General features: G+C 50.3%; 1 protein-coding gene across 1 annotated transcript in view; it reads left to right on the plus strand.

The window, feature by feature from the left end:
• The first annotated feature begins 15,597 nt into the window (after positions 1-15,597).
• Positions 15,598-21,428, plus strand: part of NR4A3 (nuclear receptor subfamily 4 group A member 3) — a 28,529-nt gene continuing 22,698 nt past the window's right edge. Inside the window, exons 1-3 of the mRNA XM_040076877.2 lie at positions 15,598-15,922; positions 18,419-18,574; positions 21,218-21,428. The exon at positions 21,218-21,428 is cut by the window's right edge and continues 676 nt beyond it. Coding sequence (XP_039932811.1) covers positions 21,220-21,428 — 209 coding nt within the window. The 5' untranslated portion in view covers positions 15,598-15,922; positions 18,419-18,574; positions 21,218-21,219. The remainder of the gene's footprint in view (positions 15,923-18,418; positions 18,575-21,217) is intronic.

Below are 21,428 nucleotides of genomic sequence, written 5' to 3' on the forward strand. Positions count from 1 at the left end.
AAAACAAGGGAAGAAGGAAAACAATGTCACTTAAATCTTTTTTAGAACATGGAACCCTTACATACAGTATTGTTACAATCATATTCAAGAAACGTACCAAGCCACACTTGTTTGCAATTCAAGATACCAAACTGGATTTTAATACAATCCTGCATGCTGTTATATTCCAACAAACATGTTTTTCTGAATTAATTTTTTTCAACAAATGAAACATTTATGGAAAAAAATCAACAGGAATTTGCTCAAGATAAAACTTTGCAAATCTGCTCTTAGACATATATCACAGAAAGAATAGAATGCCTTTCTCTTTTGTATTTAGAAAATGTATCTGACACATTGAATTCTGTACAACAGACTGGAGTAACTTCACTGAGAAGTATCCCAGTCTATCTGAAGTTAGAGATCAAACCTTTAGAAAGAATAGATATTAAAAAAAAAAAAAAAAGAAACAAAACAAAACCAACAACAACAAAAAAACCAAGCAAGAATTTAATTTTAAGTACTCAAAGAATGTACAATATTGTCACATTAATATCTGATTTTCTTGTGACCAATTGTTGCTGCAAATATATTTTTACTGTTTACCATACTGTTTACCAGTGACAGAAACACTTCTGATTAGCCTGATGACAGACAACATCACCGTAGGGGATTGTTTACTCTCAACACTGAGCGTTAGGAAGCATCCAAGCCAGAGGAGACAGCTATAAAGGAGATGAGCTTTTTGCTTTATTTCCCTACAAAGTATGACTTTGTATCCTACTCCTCCTTCTTTGCTTTTCCCTAAGCTCTATCTTTGTTCTGATTATACTTCTCTTCTATTCAAATGAATCACTACACTGGTAGAATTCCTGTCCGTGCATATGAACTGAGAGAGTTGCTATTTTTTTGGTCTTGGCTGAGCCCCACCAAGATCACCTCTGACTCCCCACCTTTTTAATCCTCTTTAATTCGAGCCCTTGGGACCCACCATCAAGAAGTGACATGGTGTTAAAGTTAGCTTTCCTTGGCCTGCTCTGAAGTGTCTCAACTCTAGACTTTCCACAGGAAGGGAGTTTACTGCACACCTAAATGTTTTTGCTATCAAAACCCTTTAAATCACCAATCAGTAAAACACTTGAACCTCAAACAAAAAGCTCAAGATGAGTTTAATGGAAGTTTGCTAAGAGCATTTTTGATCAAATACATCTAAAGATTTCATTTCACCCACCAATGGTACACTGTACAACAGCTCTAACCAAAGTTCCCCTTGAAATTTCACAGGACATAGATCCTAAGTCAACATTTCCTGGAAAGACAGCGCTGTGACTCAATTCCACCATTTTCAGGAAGGTTGATTGAGAGCTTGTTCATAACTAGTTCCTTTCATCTTTTTCACCTTGTTTCTAGACAGCTGCCAATGGCTTGGAATTCACAATTTCGGGATGACTAGGTAATGGCAATGATACCATCTATTCCACTGACGATACCACGGGTAATTTCTCCTATTGCAATGGAGGAATGCGCCAAAAGAAATCTGTCACAGATAACTGAGTTGTTCCTAGTTTCAGCTCACCTGTGCAGCCATCTCAGTGTAGGAAAATTCTCCTCCTTACAGATAAAGTAACTGCAGAACCACTGAGTTTCTTTCCACAAATGCCATTACTGAAGTAAACCATTTTGCTTGAGAACTGAAGCTCATATTAGCATCAAAGATGATGGCAGAAGGCTGACGTAGCCTCTGCATGATGTTCCAACAGACCACGTACCTCAGAAGAGGGCATACATCCAAAACACTGTGAGATTTTAAAATGCTCACACTTGTCCAAGAAATGACTGTGTCAAATACACCCTAGAAAGCTGACTAGCAATTAAAAATTACAAGTATCACTATTCAACACACTACTAGTTGTAAAATTTTCACTTTATCTGCAGACAGAAATTATTTTGTCAACCAGGGCTAGAAAACATATAGAAAACTCCCCAAATGCATAGAACTTGGTGGAAGCCCTAAATCACCAACCTGGCTAATTTCCCAAGTGAGAGAAGTTGCTTTTCTGATCTCCACTGAGATATGAAAGCACAAGACAAAAAAAATGTAACATCGAGTACTTTGCAATTAAAGAAAACCAATCAAGTTTTAGATGTTAGCCTACAAAATTAAGCACAAAGAAGGCCAACAAACCACTTACTAGAAAACCATTAAAATGGCTGGATTTCCTGAAACCTGAAGCACTACAAGAGTTCTATTAAGTAAATCTGCTATTTACATTTTCTTTGTTACTGCTTTGCAAAGGCTCTCTGGAAGAAACATACACCTTGGTGCTAACAGTAAGGGGTATGAGAGGCAACTGTGATGCTCCTGTACCCAGAAAGCTTACAATCAAAACTAGGTAATGATTTAATTTTAACACTATTTAGTAACAGTCTAAGCATTAGAATTGAATTTCTTTTTACAGAAGTGTTTTCCATTAGATTTTTCAGACAGGCCTATCTCTGAACCTAGCCCTACACACTTAGGATGCAAGTAAGACGGCCAGACAGGGAAAGCCAAACACTGCCCATGCCTACACTTCCACCCAAAGAGGTTACCTGGCATATAGCCCTACTGTGAACAGACCCAGAGGTGTTACCAGTTGGGCTGACCTGAGGATTTCTGTACTCACCCTGACCCCCAGGTACCCCACGTACTCATGGGAAAGTCATCCCAATGCCTAAAGTGACAGGCAGGCACCTTCTTTTGAGTATCACTGCAAGAGGTATTATTGTCATGCAGCGCTGCCATCACAGCCATAGACAACCAAGTCCAAACCTCTGCCAGCAAGAGAGATCGAAGAAATCCTCCTCAGGGTGCCTCAGGCAGTACTAGTACAGTTCATCCAGCTGCTCACTTATCCAACATCAACTCAAGAGCTGTGGGGGCGGTAACTCTGGCAGAGAAAAGGCAGCAAATCGCTGGAGGAGAGTTGCATCTTCAGCCAGTACAGCTGCTTGCAAAATAAGTTATCTTGCTACACTCCTAGCCCCGAGGGGCCCGGTGTCTGCTGACACACAGAGACCAGCCATCACAGCCACTTCTACACAGCAGACCACCGGCTAAAGCACTTGCCTAGGCTGTGAGAATGTTCACTTCTCTCCTGGACCTAAAGAGACCCAAAAAAACCATTGCCTACCTCTTGGGAGAGGGCTGCAGCTAAAACTGTTGAGACACCCATTGTATAGGTGGGAATACATTGCCTATGTTTATAATAACCAGCTAAAATACACACAGATTCTCTGTAACTCTGCCTGGGATCACAGACTAGAGACACAACAGCAGCACTGAAGGTACTGCTTCTGCTGTGTACTCCCATCTCGGCTGCACACGGACTCAGGCTGACTGCAGAGTAACTCCTGAATTACCAACTCACAGCCAGCACTTGGGCACATAATGATTTGTGTGTCTATGAACACATGCTAACAATACTGAGGCTGTTCAGCCTGCAGGAGAGAAGGTTGTGTGGAGACCTCCTTCAGGCAATCTTCAGGCAACTTTCCAGTACCTGAAGTGGGCCTACATGGAAGCCAGAGAAGAAATTTTTATCAGGAGCAGTAGAGACAGAGCAAGGAGTAACGGGTTCAAACTGAAAAAAGGGGAACCTTGAGTTAGGTATATGAAACAAATTAATTACTATGGGGTTGTGAGAAACTGAAACAAGCTGCCCATGGCAGACAGGGATGCCTCATCCACGGCCGTGTTCAAGGCCAGGCTGGATGTGGCATTGAGTGTCCTGGTCTGGTGGGAGATGTGCCTGCCTATGGCAGGGATGTTGGAACTGGTTGATCTTTAAGGTCCCTTCCAACCCCTTTAACATTTTATGATGCTGAACTGTGAACAGGCTGTGAACCGCCACCGCTCAGGGCCCGTTAAGCCGCCGGACGAAAGGAGGAGGCAGAGACAGCAGCACCTGCTGCCCGAGCGCAGTACAGCCCTCACGGAGGACTGATCTGCCTGCCCAGAGGCGGCTCGTCTGCACGCAGCCCAGAGCCCCTCAAGGGAGCGAGGCCGCCGGGGCCGGCGTCTCCCGCGGGAAGCACCAGCAGCAGCGCCCGCCCGCCACTGGCACCGGCCGCCGGAAGGATATTTATAGCTTGGCCCGGATACGCGCTGACGTCACGGAGTGCACCGCCCCCGTGCGTCAGCGTAAGGCGCACGTAATGGGAACGTGACACACGCACGGCGCGCAAAAGCTATTTATAGCCGGGAGAAGGCGGAGAGGGGAAAGGGAAAAAAACTAAAAAAAAAAAAAATTAAATAAATAAATAAATAAAAAAGGAAAGAAAGGAAAGGGCCGTTTGTTCGCCGTCCGCACGCGCTGATGGGGGGAGGGCGCGGGGGCCGTCAGGTGACAGGGCCGGGAGCGGGGAGAACCGCGCGTGACGGGGGCGGGGAGGCTGCGGGCGCGAGGGGATTCCCCCTCCTCCCTCTCCTCCCCCCCCCCCGCCCTTCCCCCCGGGGAAACCCCCCCATGGAAAATGAAAAGTGTAAAAGCGGCGGTGCTCGGCTTTCCGGGAAGCGGAGCTGCGCCCGCCCGGGTCTGGCGGTGCCGCTCGGCAGCCGCCGGAGCCGCCGCTCCTCCCGCCGCCTGCGTGGGACGAGCAGCTCCACGGCAGCGTCCAAACGCCTTCCTCCCACCGCCACGTCCCAGCGCGGCGGGAGCGGGGCTCCCCCGCGGGGTCAGCGAGCCCTCTGTGGGAAGGGACCCCAGCAGATCCCGTGCTGGGGATGCGCCGTTCCCCGAGCCGGAGCTGCTCTCGGTGATGGTCCCGTCCCCTTCCCAGCTCCCGAAAGTTGCGAACAGGCTTTTCGGAGTTCTTCCTCGCTCCGAGAACAGACCCGAAAGGGATCTGGAGTTTCTGTCTTACGAGGAGAGCCTGCGGGAGCTGGACCTGTTTAGTCTGGAGAAGACTGAAGGGGGGCTCTCACTAATGCATGTCAGTATCTCCAGGGCGGGTGCCAAGAGCGTGGGGCCAGACTTTTTTCAGCGGTGCCCATCAACAGGATAGGAAGCAGTTGCCATAAACGAAAACACAAAAAGTTTCGCATTAACACGAGGAACAACTTCTTTACACGGAGGGTGGCAGAGCACTGGAACAGGCTGCCCGGGGAGATCGTGGAGTCTCCTTCTCTGGAGACATTCCAAACCCACCTGGCCGCGTTCCAGCGTAACCTCCTCTAGGTGACCCTGCCTTGGCAGGCGCTTTGGACTAGATGATCTCCAGCGGTCCCTTCCAGCCCGGGGGCGCCCCGGGTGTCCCGGGAAGCGGAGCGGGGACACCTGTTGGCGCCGCCGCCGCCGTCACGCGGCGCTCAGCCGGGCGCGCGCGTCACGGGACCGGGCGCGCGTGCCACCGCTGTCACCTGCCCGCGCGCCGCCGGGAACAGGGAGGGCGAGAGGGAGAGCCCCGGGGAAATGGAAGGTTATCCCCCCCCGCTCCGAGGCGGCCCTCCGCAAACGGTGGGGAAAAGGGGTTAAAGCAAACGGTCCCAGCTGGCCTTGTGCGGCTGCTTTGCCTGGGAGCCACCGCTCAACTTAGTCCCGGCCGGGTTGCACCCCACGGCATGGCAAACGGCAGCGAACTCTTCGGGGCGGTGGGGAAGCGGCAGCGGCTCCGCCCGTGGAGGTTTGAAAGCAAACCCGAGAGCAGCGCGTGAGCAGAAATGAGGGATTAAGGGAGTTTGGTGGAGTGTGCCGGGGTGACACAAATCCCGCAGGTAACGCGCAGCCCCCCACCAAAATGTTTGTAGTACAGCAAAGCAATTCAAGAGCCAGTTGGAAAGCTAAAAAGGAAGGAATCGTGAAATGGTACATTTTTTAATAAAAGCCTATTTATGAACCGCAGAATCATCAAGGTTGGAAACGACCTCCGGGACCATCCAGTCCAACCTTCGACTGAGAAGGGCTTCCCCGGGCATCAAGAGATGCGTGCATATAGACAGAGGAAGATCCAGTAATGCCTAGGTTGAAAAGTAGTAAATACTCGAGGAGTTTGTTGGCGAGACAATCTGGTTACTAGGCTGATGATGCTATAGGGGATGGAAAAGAGGCAATCCAAAGGCCTCCAGTGTTAGAAAGGACCCAGGTGGGGGTTTTAGGTTCTTACTTAAATACCATGCTCTGAACAGGTATAATGAATGATAAAATTGTAAAGCTCAGTGATGGTACCTTTCTGTTGAAAGCATGATCCCATGGCTTAATGTAAGACCAGCAGCATGGAAAATAAAGGGAATTGCCTAAACTCTTAAGGGTAGAAAAACTGAAAATTTAACTTACTACTTCATCAGCAATAAAAACAATAACAGGGAAATATAATAGGAAAAGTTATCTAATTTAGAACAGATGTTAGGAAGCTTTTCCTCCCCTTGCACAGAATGATCAGTGGGGAAATTTGGTAGGGTGAAAACACCACAGTTATTGTTGCACTCAGTACATGATAGCTATGGTGAAGGGAAGACAAAATGGTTATGAAATTTGCTTTTTTAAATTGCCCAGAACGTCTAATTAGCTTCTATTGCCAATTTTAACTGCAACATGACAAAGGATTTGCCTCATCATTCAGAACAAATTTCTTGTAAAAATACAAAACATATCCTAGTAAAAAATAGGAGACTGTTCAAATATTAATTATCTTGCTCTGCAACATTCTTCTCTCTCCCTGTAAAGCAGAGTATTGAGAGTGGTCCAAATGATGCAGGACAAAGTCTTTGCAAAGACATTTGCTGGTCTTCTTGCTTTGGAAAATGCAAAGGTCCTTTTACTAGAGAAACACATCGAATCATAGAATGGCTTGAGTTGGAAGGGACCTTAAAAGTCATCTAGTTTCAACCCCCCTGCCATCATCAGGGACACCTTCCACTAGATCAGGTTGATCAGAGCCCCATCCAACCCAGCTCTGAACACTGCTCAGGGATGGCGCATCTGTGCAGCAGTGAGCACCTCCACTGATTTTCAGTTCCATTTGGTGCTTCCCTTTTGCCTTTGTGAAGCTCAAACACTTAGAGGAAGATTTCTTAAGCAAGCAGAAGACAAGGTATGGGATCTCTTCGCTGCCATCCTCCCCCTCATATCCGTCATTGAGACACATAGGCTTCCTGTAACTGGATCTCTGATCTACATGCCCCAGAAACAGTGATGATTAAAACTCTACAACTCTTTAGGTGGGATTGACATTCACTTCTTGTTGCAATATTTCATTTTTTTTGCTATTTGAACCACAGCATCATCTCATACAGCATTCCACCTGTAAGTTTTTTTGTAGGCTTTTTTGGTAATACACACTGATGTTTTGCTTGTTGCTGGGCTTACACTAAGTTAAGGACTTTTCAGTTTCTCACATCAACCCACCTGTGAGTGGACTGGGCATGCAGAAGTTGTGAGGGGACATAGGCAGGACAGCTGATCCCAACTGACCCAAGGGACATCCCATACTATATGGTATCGTGCTGAGCACATACAGCTGGGGGAAGGCTTGGGAAGAGGCCGAGCATTGGTCAGCAGGTGCTGAGAAGCTGAACTGTGCATTGCTTGTTTTGTATATTCTAACTAGTAGTGGTAGTGGTAGCAGTAGTAGGTATAAGATTTTCCCTTCCATTTCTGTTGTATGAAACTGTCTTTATGCCAGCCCATTAATTTTACTTTTTTCTCCCCCATTCTCAACTCCATCCTGCTGTGGGGCAGCATATGAGCAGGTGGCTGTGTGGTGCTTAGCTACCCACCAGGTTAAACCACGACATCTAAGCAGCACACCTGCACTCAGTGCACTTTGCTCCTTTTGTTCCTAAGTTTGTTTTGGCATTCCTCATTCTCACTATCTCCAGAGGGCTGAACAGAGGAGCACAGGTAAAACAGCTCCAGGCCCACTATGGGCTGCAGCAGCCCCGACTTGCCAGTTTCATTCAAGTTTGGATTTCAAGATGAATTTTCACAACCCCAAAGACTGGACTCTGAGCTCATCACCCTACTCCTGGAGTTGGGGCCGTAAGTTCAGGTGCATACACCACGGTTTGGTCTTTCATACATAGTGCAGGGGGGTGGAAATGGAACTGATTTCATCAGCTCATTCTAGCAGTGTACTTCAGCTGATTCAGAGGTGCCAGAAGGTTTAGACATGATTGAAGAAAGCTGATGCTTAAACTCTCTTAACCTGTGACGTGATACTAGTGCCCACTTCTGATCTTTAAGATATGATAAGCTTGAAAGAAATAGTCCAGATCCTCTCAGGTAAATGATTCATTTCTTTATATAAGAGAGAGGAAAAAAAAAAAAAAAGAAATTACTGTCATTGAGGGGTTTGAGGCCCTGTCCATTAGTAAGAAATAAACAATAATAGCAATTAGTTTTCATTTCTGTGCCTTTATTTCCTAAACACTCTGTTGTAATTTTACAGATGGGGAAACAGAGCAGACAGAGGTAAATGAAACTGTGCAAAGGCACAAGCCAAGACAGAGATGAAGCAAAAAGCAGTTGCCCCGGCAGCTAGGATCTCTCACTTCTCTCTTCAAACCCCTGATCTTAGCACAGCTGAAGAACTGCTACCCCTTGGGTCTTGGGAATGAGATGTTCAGATAGCACAGTAGCGAGAAGACAGAGAAATAGGAAACAGAGAAAATGCAGTCCAAGAAGACGTAAGAGAGATAGTAAATGAAATGCAGTGCTCAATAACATAGGATGATCCATAGGTTTGGAAATCATTAGGAGCAAAATGAACAGGGTAACCAGAAAGACAATGCAATAAAAAGCAGATTTAATTTAAACCATCTTAGAAAAAGTAAATAAGTAACAAGTTGTTGCTTTAGAGGAGCTATTCTCTATCAACACAAATAGAAACTCTGCCAAGCCTAAATGATTATCTGGTATAAACTACTATTTTTTTTACAATGATAGAGTTGCATTTGTTTAGTACTTCATGTGGCAAGTAAAGAGACTCCTTTTTAGAATAAAGATTGACATTCCAGTCAAGAATTAAATGGAGAAATGAAGGACCCAAAAGGAAGACATAAAAATAACTTTTAAAATAATAATTATAATCATTATAATTTTATTAATTATGAGATAGAGGGGGAAATATTAAATTTTGGGAGTCGTAAACCAGTCCCATGGCTTTGATCCTTTATTAAAATCCATCTCTCTGTAATAAACATTACAGTCTGTGAGATCTTTGCCTAGGATAAGATGAGCTTGAGCCTTTTTCTTTTCTTCCCAACTCTCTCATTTTTCTTTAAGTGAGCACAATCAAGTAAGATTGTCCTTTTGAAAGTATCAAGGCCAATGCAAAATTTAGTTCTTTTGTACCCATTATAAATCCAGTTTGAAGCTGCTTCATTATTACATAATTAATGCACTTAATTTAAGATACCTCTGAATGCTCCTTCATCTCCTTATTTAATAATCTGCTGTGCTTGCATGTCTGAACCTTGTCTGGTCCTGGCTTCTCCCATTCCTAATCAGCTCTTACACTGGCAGTAGGAATTATACTCTCAACAGCCCCTCTGCTTAATATGACCACAGTTCAGTCTGTGCGCTTGTCTAAAAGGCAGTAGTTCCATTAGTTAATATGTGACCTCCTTTACTTTTAATTTTGGATCTCCACAACCAAGGAAGAATTGTCTATTGTCTTACAAGCCAGGCAAAGTGAACAGACTGAGTCAGTTCAGGAATATTCAAGCCTCCCCATCTGTGGTATTGCAGAATTCCAGGGCAATTCCACCAGTTGGTGGAGCTTCTGTCTGGGAAAACAGAGCTATTGTGAACAAAGCATACTGTACATATTTCTAACATTCATAAAAGACTGGGTTTGAATCATTTGAATCTTTCTCAAAATTTCCTCCTTTGGGGCAAAAATTTCCAATGCATGGCCACGATCCAATTACAGTCATTTGGAAAATCTGAGCCTAAACCATGCAACCATGTCTTTAACTAGTTGTGAAAAGAAAAGATAAATGTTTGACTGTAAAAGTATGATAGCAGGCTGGATTATATTGGGACTTCATTCACCCAAGACTGGGACTCATTTTTAGCAGGGCATGGCCTTGGCACCACCAAGGACTAAGATAAGCCTTACCCTCTTCCTCATCATGACCTCTCTATGACAAAGGCTCCTTTCAAGCAAAGGAGGCAGAATGAGTTCCTCTTTCAGTTTGGAAGCACAGCAGTGATAAACTGGGTGTCCTGACAACCTTTCGTAGCATGCTACCTCTCATCTAGAAACGTGCAGGCCTGACATTATAAGGCAGCTGAGGAAGAGCTGCTGTCTAGGCCATCAAACTCTGCTAAGTGTCATTTTGACCAGGATCACACCCTATTTTCAAGACTTTAGTCACCTTGATCAGCCACCAGAAGGTGTTACATTTATTTTCTAAACAGAATACCTATGAAGGACAGGATTCTGACTCAGACATAAATCCAAGGATGTTTTAGATGACAAGATTAAAAACTGCAGTGTTTTTTTCTAGTGCCCTATGCCCACAAATTCAGAAATCCAAATTAATCATCTAACCCTTCACATGCTTGCAGTGTGAAGAAAGGGTACGAAGCAGACCAACTTCAACATGATGATAAGGGTTGTATCCCAAATCCCACACCTCCGGAGAAAGGAGATGTAGCTTAGGAAAGCAGGAAGTCTTGGGCTAGTAGAACCCTACCTCAGCTATGACATTTTTCAAAGACACAGCTGGAAGGAGACAGGTGCTACTTTCTGTTGACTCTGACAATTACAGCACTCCCTAGAAAACAGAAGGTCTGTGATTCAGCTCTTTTCTTATCTTAAGAAGACTCAAATCCACACTGATCATTATCTGAAAGAATGGCCTCATGACCAGGTTTTTGGTTGTCTAGGAAGGTATGGAGGGAAAAAGGAACTTTAACACAGAAATCATGCTCAATCAGGCGAGAAAGTCCTCTGAAGGCCATGGCATTATTTTTATACTATAGGTGTGTAATATAAAATAACACAAGCCATTCTTGGAGCAGGAATGGATAGGATAGGCAGATCTCCATCCTAGCAGACAGCCTGAAGCACTAGACTACAGTATTTGCACACAAACCTGAAAGTGGTTTCACCACTTCAAACAGGTGGTTGAGATACCACCCAGAATGATGCAGGGATTACAGCAGTCTCCTGGGAGGTGGGGAATGCAGGCTGAGTTTCCCCATTCCCACCCTTGTCTTCCTGCCCCAGACAAACTAGGTAAATCTGAATGTCCTGTTTTCTGTGCAGCTGCTGAAACTACTGAACTATTGTGTCGTTTAGTCGGCACCAGCCGACTCCTCTTTGGGGGTTCCCTAGAACCTGGCACTTAGGCAGATGAACAGTTGATTTCTACATTCTGGAGGAAAATAGGAAATTTTATTTAAAAAAAAAAAAAAAAAAAAAGGCAGGGGAGTACAAGCCCTGTACTCCCTGCAGAGGAGATTAGACCAGATTCCATTTCTGTTCTACTACTGAGTCTATCATAGAATGCCCTGGATTGGAATGGATCCTAAAGATCATCTAGTTCCAACCACCCTATCATAGGCAGGGAACCTTCCACTGGACCAGGTTGCTCAAAGCCCCATCCAACCTAGTCTTAAATACCTCTAGGGATGGGGAATTCATAACATCTCTGGGCAACCTATTCCAGTGCCTCAGCATCCTCACAGTAAAGAATTTCTTCTTAATATCTAATCTAAACCTGCCCTCCTTCAGCTTAGGGGCATTCCCCCTTGTCGTATCACTGTCCGATTTAGGTGCCTCTGGATAGATGGCAGCCAGTCAGGATTTCAGGAGTTTGAGTTGGGTATCCTAACCCTAAAAACGGTGACATTTCATTGCCTTGGCCCCAGAAATCTGCAGCCTAAATATTTGCTCTGGTCTTGGGGAAACTAAGCAAATTCTGGTGACGAGTTGTCATCAAGTTATTTGGCCGTAAGTGCAAACGCATGGGTGGGCTCTGGAAGTGAACCCCGCAGCTACTCTACGGAATCTTCTCCCAGTGTAACCTTCAGTCTCCCCACTTCTGGCAGCACCCAGCAAATGTCCCCCAACAACCTTCCCCACTTCCTGCAGCTTTATTTCACCCAAGGCCTCCTTCATACTGCTGCAGGCTTCCTCCCGTTGTTGCAGTGGCTGGTTTTATTATTCCGAGTTATCCAGTAAGCCCTGGGAATTACATCCTTCTGGCCCTCGCTCCTGCACCGCCGCCTCCAGCGAATCAAGCCCTGTACAACCAACTTAGACAATTTGCCCACTGTTGTTCCTGACCCCTTATCTCTCCCCGCCCTCCCCCGCCCGCCTCGGTGTTTATGCTTAATGGATTGGGAGTTCCTTGCACGAAGAACTTCCTTTTCGCCTCATGGGAAGCACACAGCGTATAACGAGTGATCTCCCATGTCATAAATAACTTCAGGACAGCAGACCGTGCTATCCCTAGAGGGAACCACTGCCTTGGGTCGGTCGGTGGGCAAGTGCCCGGCTCCCTGCACAACACCCGCATCTGCCCGAAGAAGCACACAGCACACTCAATGCCACTTTTTAATTATTTTCTCCACACGTCCCATTTCCTGTTCTTTAAATAGCACCTCAAAGATTATTTTAAAGGCTTTCAAAACACTCTTGCCGCCGGTTTAGGGTTTGGAGTGGGTTTTGTTGGTTGGGTTTCTTTTTTTTTTAGCCTTCTTGCATGACGATATTTTCACGTCGTGGGAGACAGGAACAGCTCGAGGAAGCTGCGAAGTTGCACGGAGTACCCGGGGGAGGAAAGGCGGGGGGGGGCAAGACGGTTTCTAGGACAGTCCACCTGGCACCGACGTTTTGTTCTTGCACACACTTTCAGTGCGGAGCTGCGAGTTTCGGGATGACTCTGGAACTTTAAACTTACACTACTCCGGGGGTAGCCCGCCCGGAGCGGGGCGAGGGGCCCTGAGGGCGGCGGCGCTCCGCTGAGTCCCTTTCCCAGCAGAAAGGCCGAAATGCAAAGGAGAAATGACAGCATGGAAAGCGGAGTATTTTTATCGGGGCCAATGCCCGGGGTGAGGGGTGGGCGGAAAGTGCCACCCTTTCTCTGTCTCTCTCCTCCCTTGCCCTCAGCCGCCCACGCCGGCAGCGGCATCAAAGGGAATCTCCCTTGTCGCGCCGTGTCAGCACCGGGGATGAGCGCACCGGCCCGTCATGGCATTTTCGCTTCTCCCGGCGCTTACTCAACAGGCGGGAGGGGAGGGAGGGCTGGTTTGGAGGGCGGGCGGGGGGAGGACTCCCAACCAGCGCCGCTTCTGCCATGAGGTCACCGCGGCGCTATGCGCTGTGCCCGCCGCCGCCCCTGCTCCGCTCCGTTGCGTCAGGCAGGGGGTATCCCCGCCGCGGCCGACCGAGCGGGGCATCCCCGCCGCGGAAACACCCCGCGCTGCCACGCGAGTCCCTCGCCGGCGGGGCGGGGGGGTGATCCTGCCTCCATCCTCTCCGCCGCCTCCGCAACACCACCCCCACCCCGTGCAGCGGGCGCTCGGCCGTCGCTCGGGAATGTCAACAGTGGTTCGCCGGGGGGCCGTGCAGGGATGGCACGCGATGCGATGCGGAGGGAAGGCGCACTGCACCGAGGGAATCGCACCGAGCCGGTCACGCGGAGGAGAGCTCCAGCCACGGCCACCAAGAGACTGGATTGTTTTGGGTTTTTTTTTTCAGGAGGGAGCCGCGTCCGGCTGCGGCTTTCCCCCCGCCCCGGGCCCGCTGCCGGGAGGATGGGTGTGCACGCCGGGGTCCCCGTGCGCTGCCCGGCACTCCACCCCCTGCGCAGAGGAAGCCGGGCAGGGGCGTGGCCCCACGACAATGGGACTCGCCGGCGCTATAAATACCCGCCCGCATCTATATTTGGTTTGGCCGGATCACTACCGGGGAGGGGGGGGGGGGGGGGGGGGGGGGGTGTCCCAAAAATAGCCCCGCGCGCCCGCCCGCCGCCGCCGCCGCTCAATGGGCTCCGGCCCCGCCCCCTCCCTCGCGCGCGATCCCGAGCGCCTCGCGCGGGGCCCGGCGGGGCTAAATTTAGCAACGCCGCTTGCGTCAATGACGCGGCCGCCGTGCGTCAGCCCCGCCGCGCCCCGCCCCTCGGAACGGGGCCCGCCGCGTCCTGTGCGTGGATTGGCCGCGGCGGCGGCACGAGGGCGGTGACGTGGGGGCGCGGGCTGGCCCCCGCCGGGGGCCGGCGGCGTCCGGAGGGGAAGCGCGGCCGCGCGGGGAGCCCGGCGGGTTCCCCCGCGGGGGGAGCGGGGTCTGGCAGCGCCGCGACCCCGGAGGGAGGGAGCGAGGGACGCCCCGGCGCCCGCAGGAAGACGGCGCGCGCCGCCTCGGGAAGGGGATCCCGGGCTCGGAAGCGGACGCCGCGCCGCCGGTCCTCGGCGTCCGCCGAGCGCTGCGCCGGCCCCGGTTTTGCCTCCCCGGGAGGGAGCACGCTCCGCGGCGGTGCCGGCGGCGGGATGGTGGAGCGAGAGGCAAAGCGAAAGTGCCACCGTAGCCGCCGGTGCCTCCTGCTCGGGGCGGCAGGCGCCTCGCCCGCCCCGGCTCCCGTCCGTCGGGAGAACTCTGTTGGCGGAGCCCCTCTGTGCGAAGCACGAGCACGGCACCGGCCGTCACGGCTGCGGTGACGGTCGTGAACTGCCGGCGGTGGATGTAAACACGGCACCGGGCACGGCGGCGGGCGCCTGCTGCTAGCGGAGACAGCGGGGGAGTCGTCCGCCGCCAGTCCGGTGCCCCAGGCAGACACACGGATACTGAAAGACACACGGACACAGGCAGTTACAAGCAGGCGGCAGCCCGGACGCTTCTCAGGGCTTCTCGCACTAGTTCCCACTCTGTGAACGGCACCTCCCGCAACCTGCTCCTTGCTCCTGCGCACTGGAAAAGTTTTGAAAGAAAAGAAAAAGAGAGTGAAAAAAGGGAAAAAAGGGGAAAAAGGAAAAAAGGGAAAAAAAAAAAAAGAGTGAGAAGAGAAAATAATAGGGAAAAAATAAAAGGCAAAAAGAAAAAACGTTTTAAAAAATGAAAACTAAAAAAGTGAAAGAAACCTTTTTTTAATTAATCGTAAAAGTCCCACTAAGTAACCAAGCAAAGCTCTTTTCATTTGAGCCACTTCAGCAAAGATATACTAATTTTGTTATTATCGCTATCTCGCTAATAATAATTATTATTAATATTATTATCAGACTTGGGAACGACTCGCCGGGCTGGGGCGAGCAGGCGGCCCCGAGCCGGCCGGCCGTGCCGTGCCGTGCCGTGCCGTGCCGCTGTCGGCGGCTCGGCACGGCTCTGCCGGAGCTCCGCACCGCTCCGCACCTCTCGGCTGTGCCCGGCAGTGCGCGGCTGTGCACGGCTCGGCGCGGCGCGGTGCGGCGGGAGCGCGGCGCACACACTGGGGCGGGGGGGGGGGGGGGGGTCAGTAGCGTCAGGCTCCCATGGCGTCACTATTGACGTTTCGCATTCCAGCCGCTCTATGGAGAGGCCGCTAGGGCTCCTCTCACATAAATGACGTTCAGAGAGAGGGAGCGGGAGAGCAGCGCAGAGAGGCGCCTCCGTCCCTTCTCTCCGGCGCAGGCACACGCGCACCCCGGGGCACTCGCACCGGGACGCGGGCACAGGTCCCGGCCCGGCTCCCGCCGCACACACACAAAGGCGCATCGCGGCGGCGGCGGCCGCTCGGCATCCCTCGCCCGCCCGCCTGCTCACTCCCTCCCTTCGCCCGGGGACGGGCTCCTGGCTCCTCAGGCTTTTTCAATCCTTTTTCCATGCCTCGGGATAACGCACCCTCTGGACCTGCAGCTGCCCGGAGTCTGAGGGATTTTGTGTCTCGGGTCCTGCCGCTGGACAGCGCCTACATACGCCTTTAAGGAAGCGGGCACCTACAAACTAGATGTAAAGACGGAACCTCCACAGCAACCGAGTACGTATGCGAGTGAACGGGAGCGGCTGAGGGAGAGGGACGGCGCGGCATGTCGCCACTCCGTGAAAGTTACGCCGCCGGGGTAGAGATGCTGGGGAGACGCCGGCGGCGAGCGATGCGGCTCAGCCGACGCGCTGCCGTGCCCGGGCTCTCGATGAAACTTTTCCCTCACCTTCCCCCCCTCCTCTCCCATCCTCCCCGTGGATGCTCAGTTGCCGCTCGTCTTCCGAGCCTCCCTGCCTTCTCGGCAACTCCTGCCGTGCGCGGGGCACTGCTGCCCCTCGCAAACGGGAGGGCTGTGTTTGAGCGGAGCGGGAGCCGGAGCCGGTGGTACTAAGGTATTTCTGCTAGTTGTTGTCATGGAAATGATGCTGCCGGCGGCGGCGGGGAGTTTACAGCGCCGGTGATGAATGGCAGCAATTTGTCTCCTTCCTTTAGCCGCGCTTGGGAGATAGGTGGTTCTGTTTTGCACAAGTTCAGCTGTCTAATAGGGACGGCGGGGCAGGTTGAGCTCATCTCACTTTGGGAGACAGCAGCCCCCCCTCGGCAGCTCAAAGGGCTCGCCCAAGAGGTAATTGCTGGAATGTGACATATTTTATTGAAATGAGACGGGATGTTTGCACGGCACGTCTGCCCCGCATCTGCTCCTCGGAAATGTGCACTTTTCCCTTCGGAGGTCAGGAGTGGTAACGAGGGGCCGCGGTGCCCCGGCACGGGCGGTACCGTGCGAGGAGGCTGGGCTGCGCCGCCGCTGCCCCGCTCCCTGCCCCCGCGGCGCCTCTCGCCTTTGCCTTCTCGCCTTAATAGCTGCGAAAGAAGTTTCAGTCTTGGAAAGAGGCGAGAAAGCGCGGGCGTTGGGTTGTGACATTATGTAGAGGGGCAGTTATCAGGGCAGCATTATCGCGATAGTCTGTCCCGAGCAGAGATGCCGCTCACCTTAGCGCGGCTAGTTAAGAACGCTGTTACTTAACTTGAAATTTTTGATACGATGGAATCCGTGCGAGGATATTTCCCAGGGAAAAGGCGTAAAACGCTGTTTTATGTAGGGGGATTGGTGTGCTGGGATAGGATTTTTTTTTTCTCCAGGAAAAAACCAAAAAAGTTTGGGAATGAATCGCTAACTTTTATCCAAGCCGCTTCACTCGATTACATTCTTCGCCCTATTTTTCTCTCCTCCGTGGAGACCGTTGTATGCTGGAGTCAAGCCCCGGTTAAAAACAATGGACTAAACCAGACCAGACGGTTTCTTCGGAGGTGAATCTCACGCGATCTCGTGGATATTTGCTGGAGTGACCGTGCGGCTCGGGGCGATCCCTCCCACCTCCCCCCCTCAAAAAAATCGCCAGCTAACCGGCGGTGGAAATCCAGCACGAAACTTTTTAATTGAATGGAGCTTCCCCCTCCGCAGTCCCTCCCGGGTAAATGAAGGTTTCGAAACTCGCCTGAAGAAGTCACAATCACAATGGAGTATTTCACGGTTTCCTCCTCGTATTACAGGGTGGGGAGGGGTGTCACTCGGGGCTGAATGTAAAGTGTACGGAGAAAGAAAAGAGCTTTGACAAGGGTAGTTATTTCCTCCTAATTTACAGCCCTTACGGCCCTGCGCTCCTGGCTCGGGCGGCGGCAGCCCGGAGGGGTGCTGCGTGGTTAAAAGCGCAGCGAGTGTCTCTAGGTAACCGGCGGCTCGGGGTGGGGGCAGAGAGGAGCCCTAGGGCGCTCCGCGCCGAGCGGGAAACCGCCTCGCAGGAGCTCGTGGGGGAACAAAACCCTCGGGAGAGAAAGGGATGAGCTGACAGGCACTTAGCACCCCGGGAGCTGGCGGGGCTTCAAAGGCGAGGGGCGCGGGGTAGGCAAAAGAAAGACAAGGAGCGGGAGAAAGTGTCGCCGGGGAGAGGCTGCCGTGGGCAGGGGCCGGCGCGGCCGGCGCATCCCCCGCGCTGCCGCGGAGCCCGGCCGGCAGCGCTCGGAGGATCGGGGGGAGGCGGCTGGGCTGCGCTCCCTCCCCTGCGCCGGCGATGATGGGCCCGGAGACTCCGCACAGGGTTAGGAGGACAGGCAGGACACCCCTCAAGTCTGGCCGGTACCTCTCATAGAAACTCCCAGCCTGCTTTTCCCCGGTCTCTGCATCCCAAAAAGAGAAAGTTCTCACGGGGAAGTGGACGCTCGGGGATGCTGTCCCGCTTGTTGCAGTCACACCGCCCGGGGCTCTCCTCTTGCCTTCCCCAGGCCCTTCTCTCGGAGAGCAAACCGGCAGCTCCGTTGTCCCGGCCCGGTGCTCTTTTGCCTTTTGTGCGATGAGAGAGAGGGAGCCGGCAGGAACGCGCTCCCCGGCCGGCTCCCCCTTCCCACCCGTGGGGCGAGGCGGGGGGTTGCCGTGCGAGCGCGGGGGACGGTCCCCCCGAGGCGCCGCGCCGGGGGGGAGGCGGGGGGATCCCCTGTGCCCCGCCGGGCACCGCCGCCCCTGACTGTGCCTTGTCTCCCGCCGCCGGCGGACAGAGCCCGGGTCGGAAGAGCGCCCCCCGCCCAGGCCAGGCCCCGGGCCCGCCTCCGCAGAGAGGTCCCAGCCGGCACCCAGCCCGCCGCCGCCGCCGCCCGCCGCCGCCTCCGTCCGCACCTCCAGCCCCACCATTCAGCGCGCAAGATACCCACCAGGTAAGCTGCCGCTCCGCGAGAAGGGCAGGAGGAGGAGGAGGAGGAGAGGGGTGCGGGAGCTCCTGGCGCGGCCCCTATTCTTTCCAAAGCCCTTTGGCATCATCGGCCCCCGACGTCCCGGGGAGTTTAAATCCCAAAAGGATCAGAGCAGCGCATGCCTTTCGCAGCGCTTTTGGCGATGCCGTGCCTGGGCACACGGGGTTGCGAGCCCCTCGCCAAAGACGTGCCAGATTTAAGGGGAAGCTGGCTGGGGGTGCTGGTGTCCCTGTGAGGAGCCCTGCTTGCCTGGCGTTAAACTGGGCATCCTTTACCTCAAGTTCTCGCAAAGAAAGCAGAACACCGTGATAAATAGCTCCTAATGTCCCTGCCCTGATGCTTTTACCCATTCATCTGGGTTTTGATGACAGGTTGCTCTTCAATGCACCTCCTGTGGGGCGTTTTCTTTCCTTGTTTTATTATTGTTGGATAAAAAAAAAAATCCCAGGTTGTTTACTTTGCTGGGAAATTAATAATACTTGTGCCCTAAGTGGAAGAGTAGGGGTTAGACTTAGACAAGGGCACTGGCAAAAGGCGAGGTAGGAGGAGTCCCACAGAGCGAGGAGAGACCAGACCTTTAGATTAGGGATATTTTTTCAGTCCTCCGGTCAGAGTTATTTTAGACTTCTGTTTTTCTACACCACTTTGCACAGAATTCAGTGGCATAGCTCTGTTATGCTCAGAAAAAAAATGCAGAAGAAAAAAAAAAAAAAAAAAAAAAAGGCATAAGGATCTGTTTCCTTGAACTAATGCTCATTTTCTGAGCTAGCAAAAAACCCTTTTTCTTTCATAGAGCTGTGTATCAACACGTCCACTTGTGACATTAGCTGTGAACTCACTCTGTTGTGTTCCTCCGTCAGTTTTCAGTGGAGGTGTGTGGAAAGAATTTCTTTCCCTTTTTATTTGATTAAGCACTGATCACTGTGTTTTAACAGCCAGTCCTTAAACTAACAAATGATAGTGATACGACTTGCCAGGAAATGTGTGTGTGTGGAATGGCATGGACAGAAATTGACAGGAAAAAAAAAAAAAAAAAAAAGAGAACAGTAGAATAATAAATAAATAACATTGGGAGGCAAGGCTTGGGGGAGGGTTGTCCTGCCTTCTTCAAGCTTTTGGATTTAAGACAAGGAAGGTCTTAATTTCAGGAAAGAGCACTATTTTTTTTTTTCTCAGATTTTAGTGTTTTCTCGAGAAGAAGAAAGATGTGAATGGTTTGTGACAGTGTGATAATTCAAATTTGGTGCTTAGTTTAAATATGTTTGTCTGCAAAGCAGGCAGGAAAGAATTAAAAGATAATTTAACACAAATTATTTTGATTCCTGCATGCCAGGAGTGAATATTTTAAAATTGTAAGTGAAAAGAGTTCTTAAAATGATGAGGAAAACCTCATTATTTTCAAGGCAAGTTTTTTGTTTGTTTGTTTGTTTTTGTGGGGGGGGGGTTTGTGGTTTTTTTTTAACATGAATTATTTCTCAAGTGCTTTTGGAATATAAATTACCATGATTAAGAAGAGGTGAACTGCACTTAATTTTGATATGCATTTTATCCATATTTACTTTTCTCTTTATGAGAGAATTTATACTAATTGGTGCATTTTATTCTTCTGCTGTGGAACCAAAATAAACCACACACCTTAGTTTGGGTTGCAAATGTTGGTCTAGAATCTTACAGTGTTTAGTCAGGCAAACCTCAGTGAATTGCAGAATTGGGTCTATTATTTCCTGTGACCAGAAAATTACATGGCAGACTAGTAGGAAATGTAAAGGAAAATAACAATCAGATCGTTTTTAGCCAGGCACTGTGTTGCTTCAACCATCCCAGCTATCAGTGAACCGCATTAAGTTTCATGACTAATGAATAAAACCAACTGTATTACTGGCCTCAACCTTGCTTTCCCATGAAAACAGAAATACCACATACCTTTTATTCTACATTTTTGAAAATTGAAGGGGATGTTGTACCCTCCGCTTTTTAAAGGAGAGCATTCTACCAGACATAAGCCTTAAAAAAACTAACAATGAGACAACAATTATTAGCTGACCAGAAATATTCTTGAGGTCCAAAGCTGAGTAAGCAAAATTGATGTTTGCAAGTCCCGAGTAGCAAACCTTGTGATTTGAGTAATTCCTCTGACATGCACTGCAGATGCTGCTTCTTTTAAAATAAATATTATTTTTAATATTATGAATTTGATAATCTCTTTAGCCTTCATGAAAATTGTACGGGATGATTGCATGCATACAGAGATAGATTTAGAGTCATAAACTGTTCTCATTCTGCTCATCTAATTCTCATTGACACCTATGTATATTAAGCAGCAGATGTAGGGCAGCTTGAGATGGATCCTTCTCTCACTGACACTGGTATAAATGTGACTTTCTCCCTTGACTAGATGAGAGCAGGCTCCATAGTTCCGAATGCTTAGTCGGTCCCTGATGCATATTTCTTGTTGAAAGGAAAAGGCTCGAGGCTAATTTAAATGTCCTAATGGGAGCTGGGCGCCTCTCTGAGCTCCGGGAAAGCTTTAGGAAAGAAGTTTGTGAGGGCCTGGGCTGCGGCCCGGCGCATTGGGCTCGTTGTTAACGTGCCCCTTTGCCCTTGCAGATATGCCCTGTGTGCAAGCGCAGTATAGCCCTTCACCGCCCGGTTCGAATTATGCATCCCAGACCTACGCGTATGGCTCGGAGTACAGCTCAGACATCATGAACCCTGACTATGCCAAGCTGACCACGGACCTGAGCAATACCGAAATCACTGCCACCGCCACCACCTCCCTGCCCAGCTTCAGCACCTTTATGGAGGGTTACTCTGGCAG

The sequence above is a fragment of the Hirundo rustica genome, chromosome 1 (genome assembly GCF_015227805.2).
Source record: "Hirundo rustica isolate bHirRus1 chromosome 1, bHirRus1.pri.v3, whole genome shotgun sequence".
In the NCBI taxonomy this organism is placed as follows: Eukaryota; Metazoa; Chordata; class Aves; order Passeriformes; family Hirundinidae; genus Hirundo; species Hirundo rustica.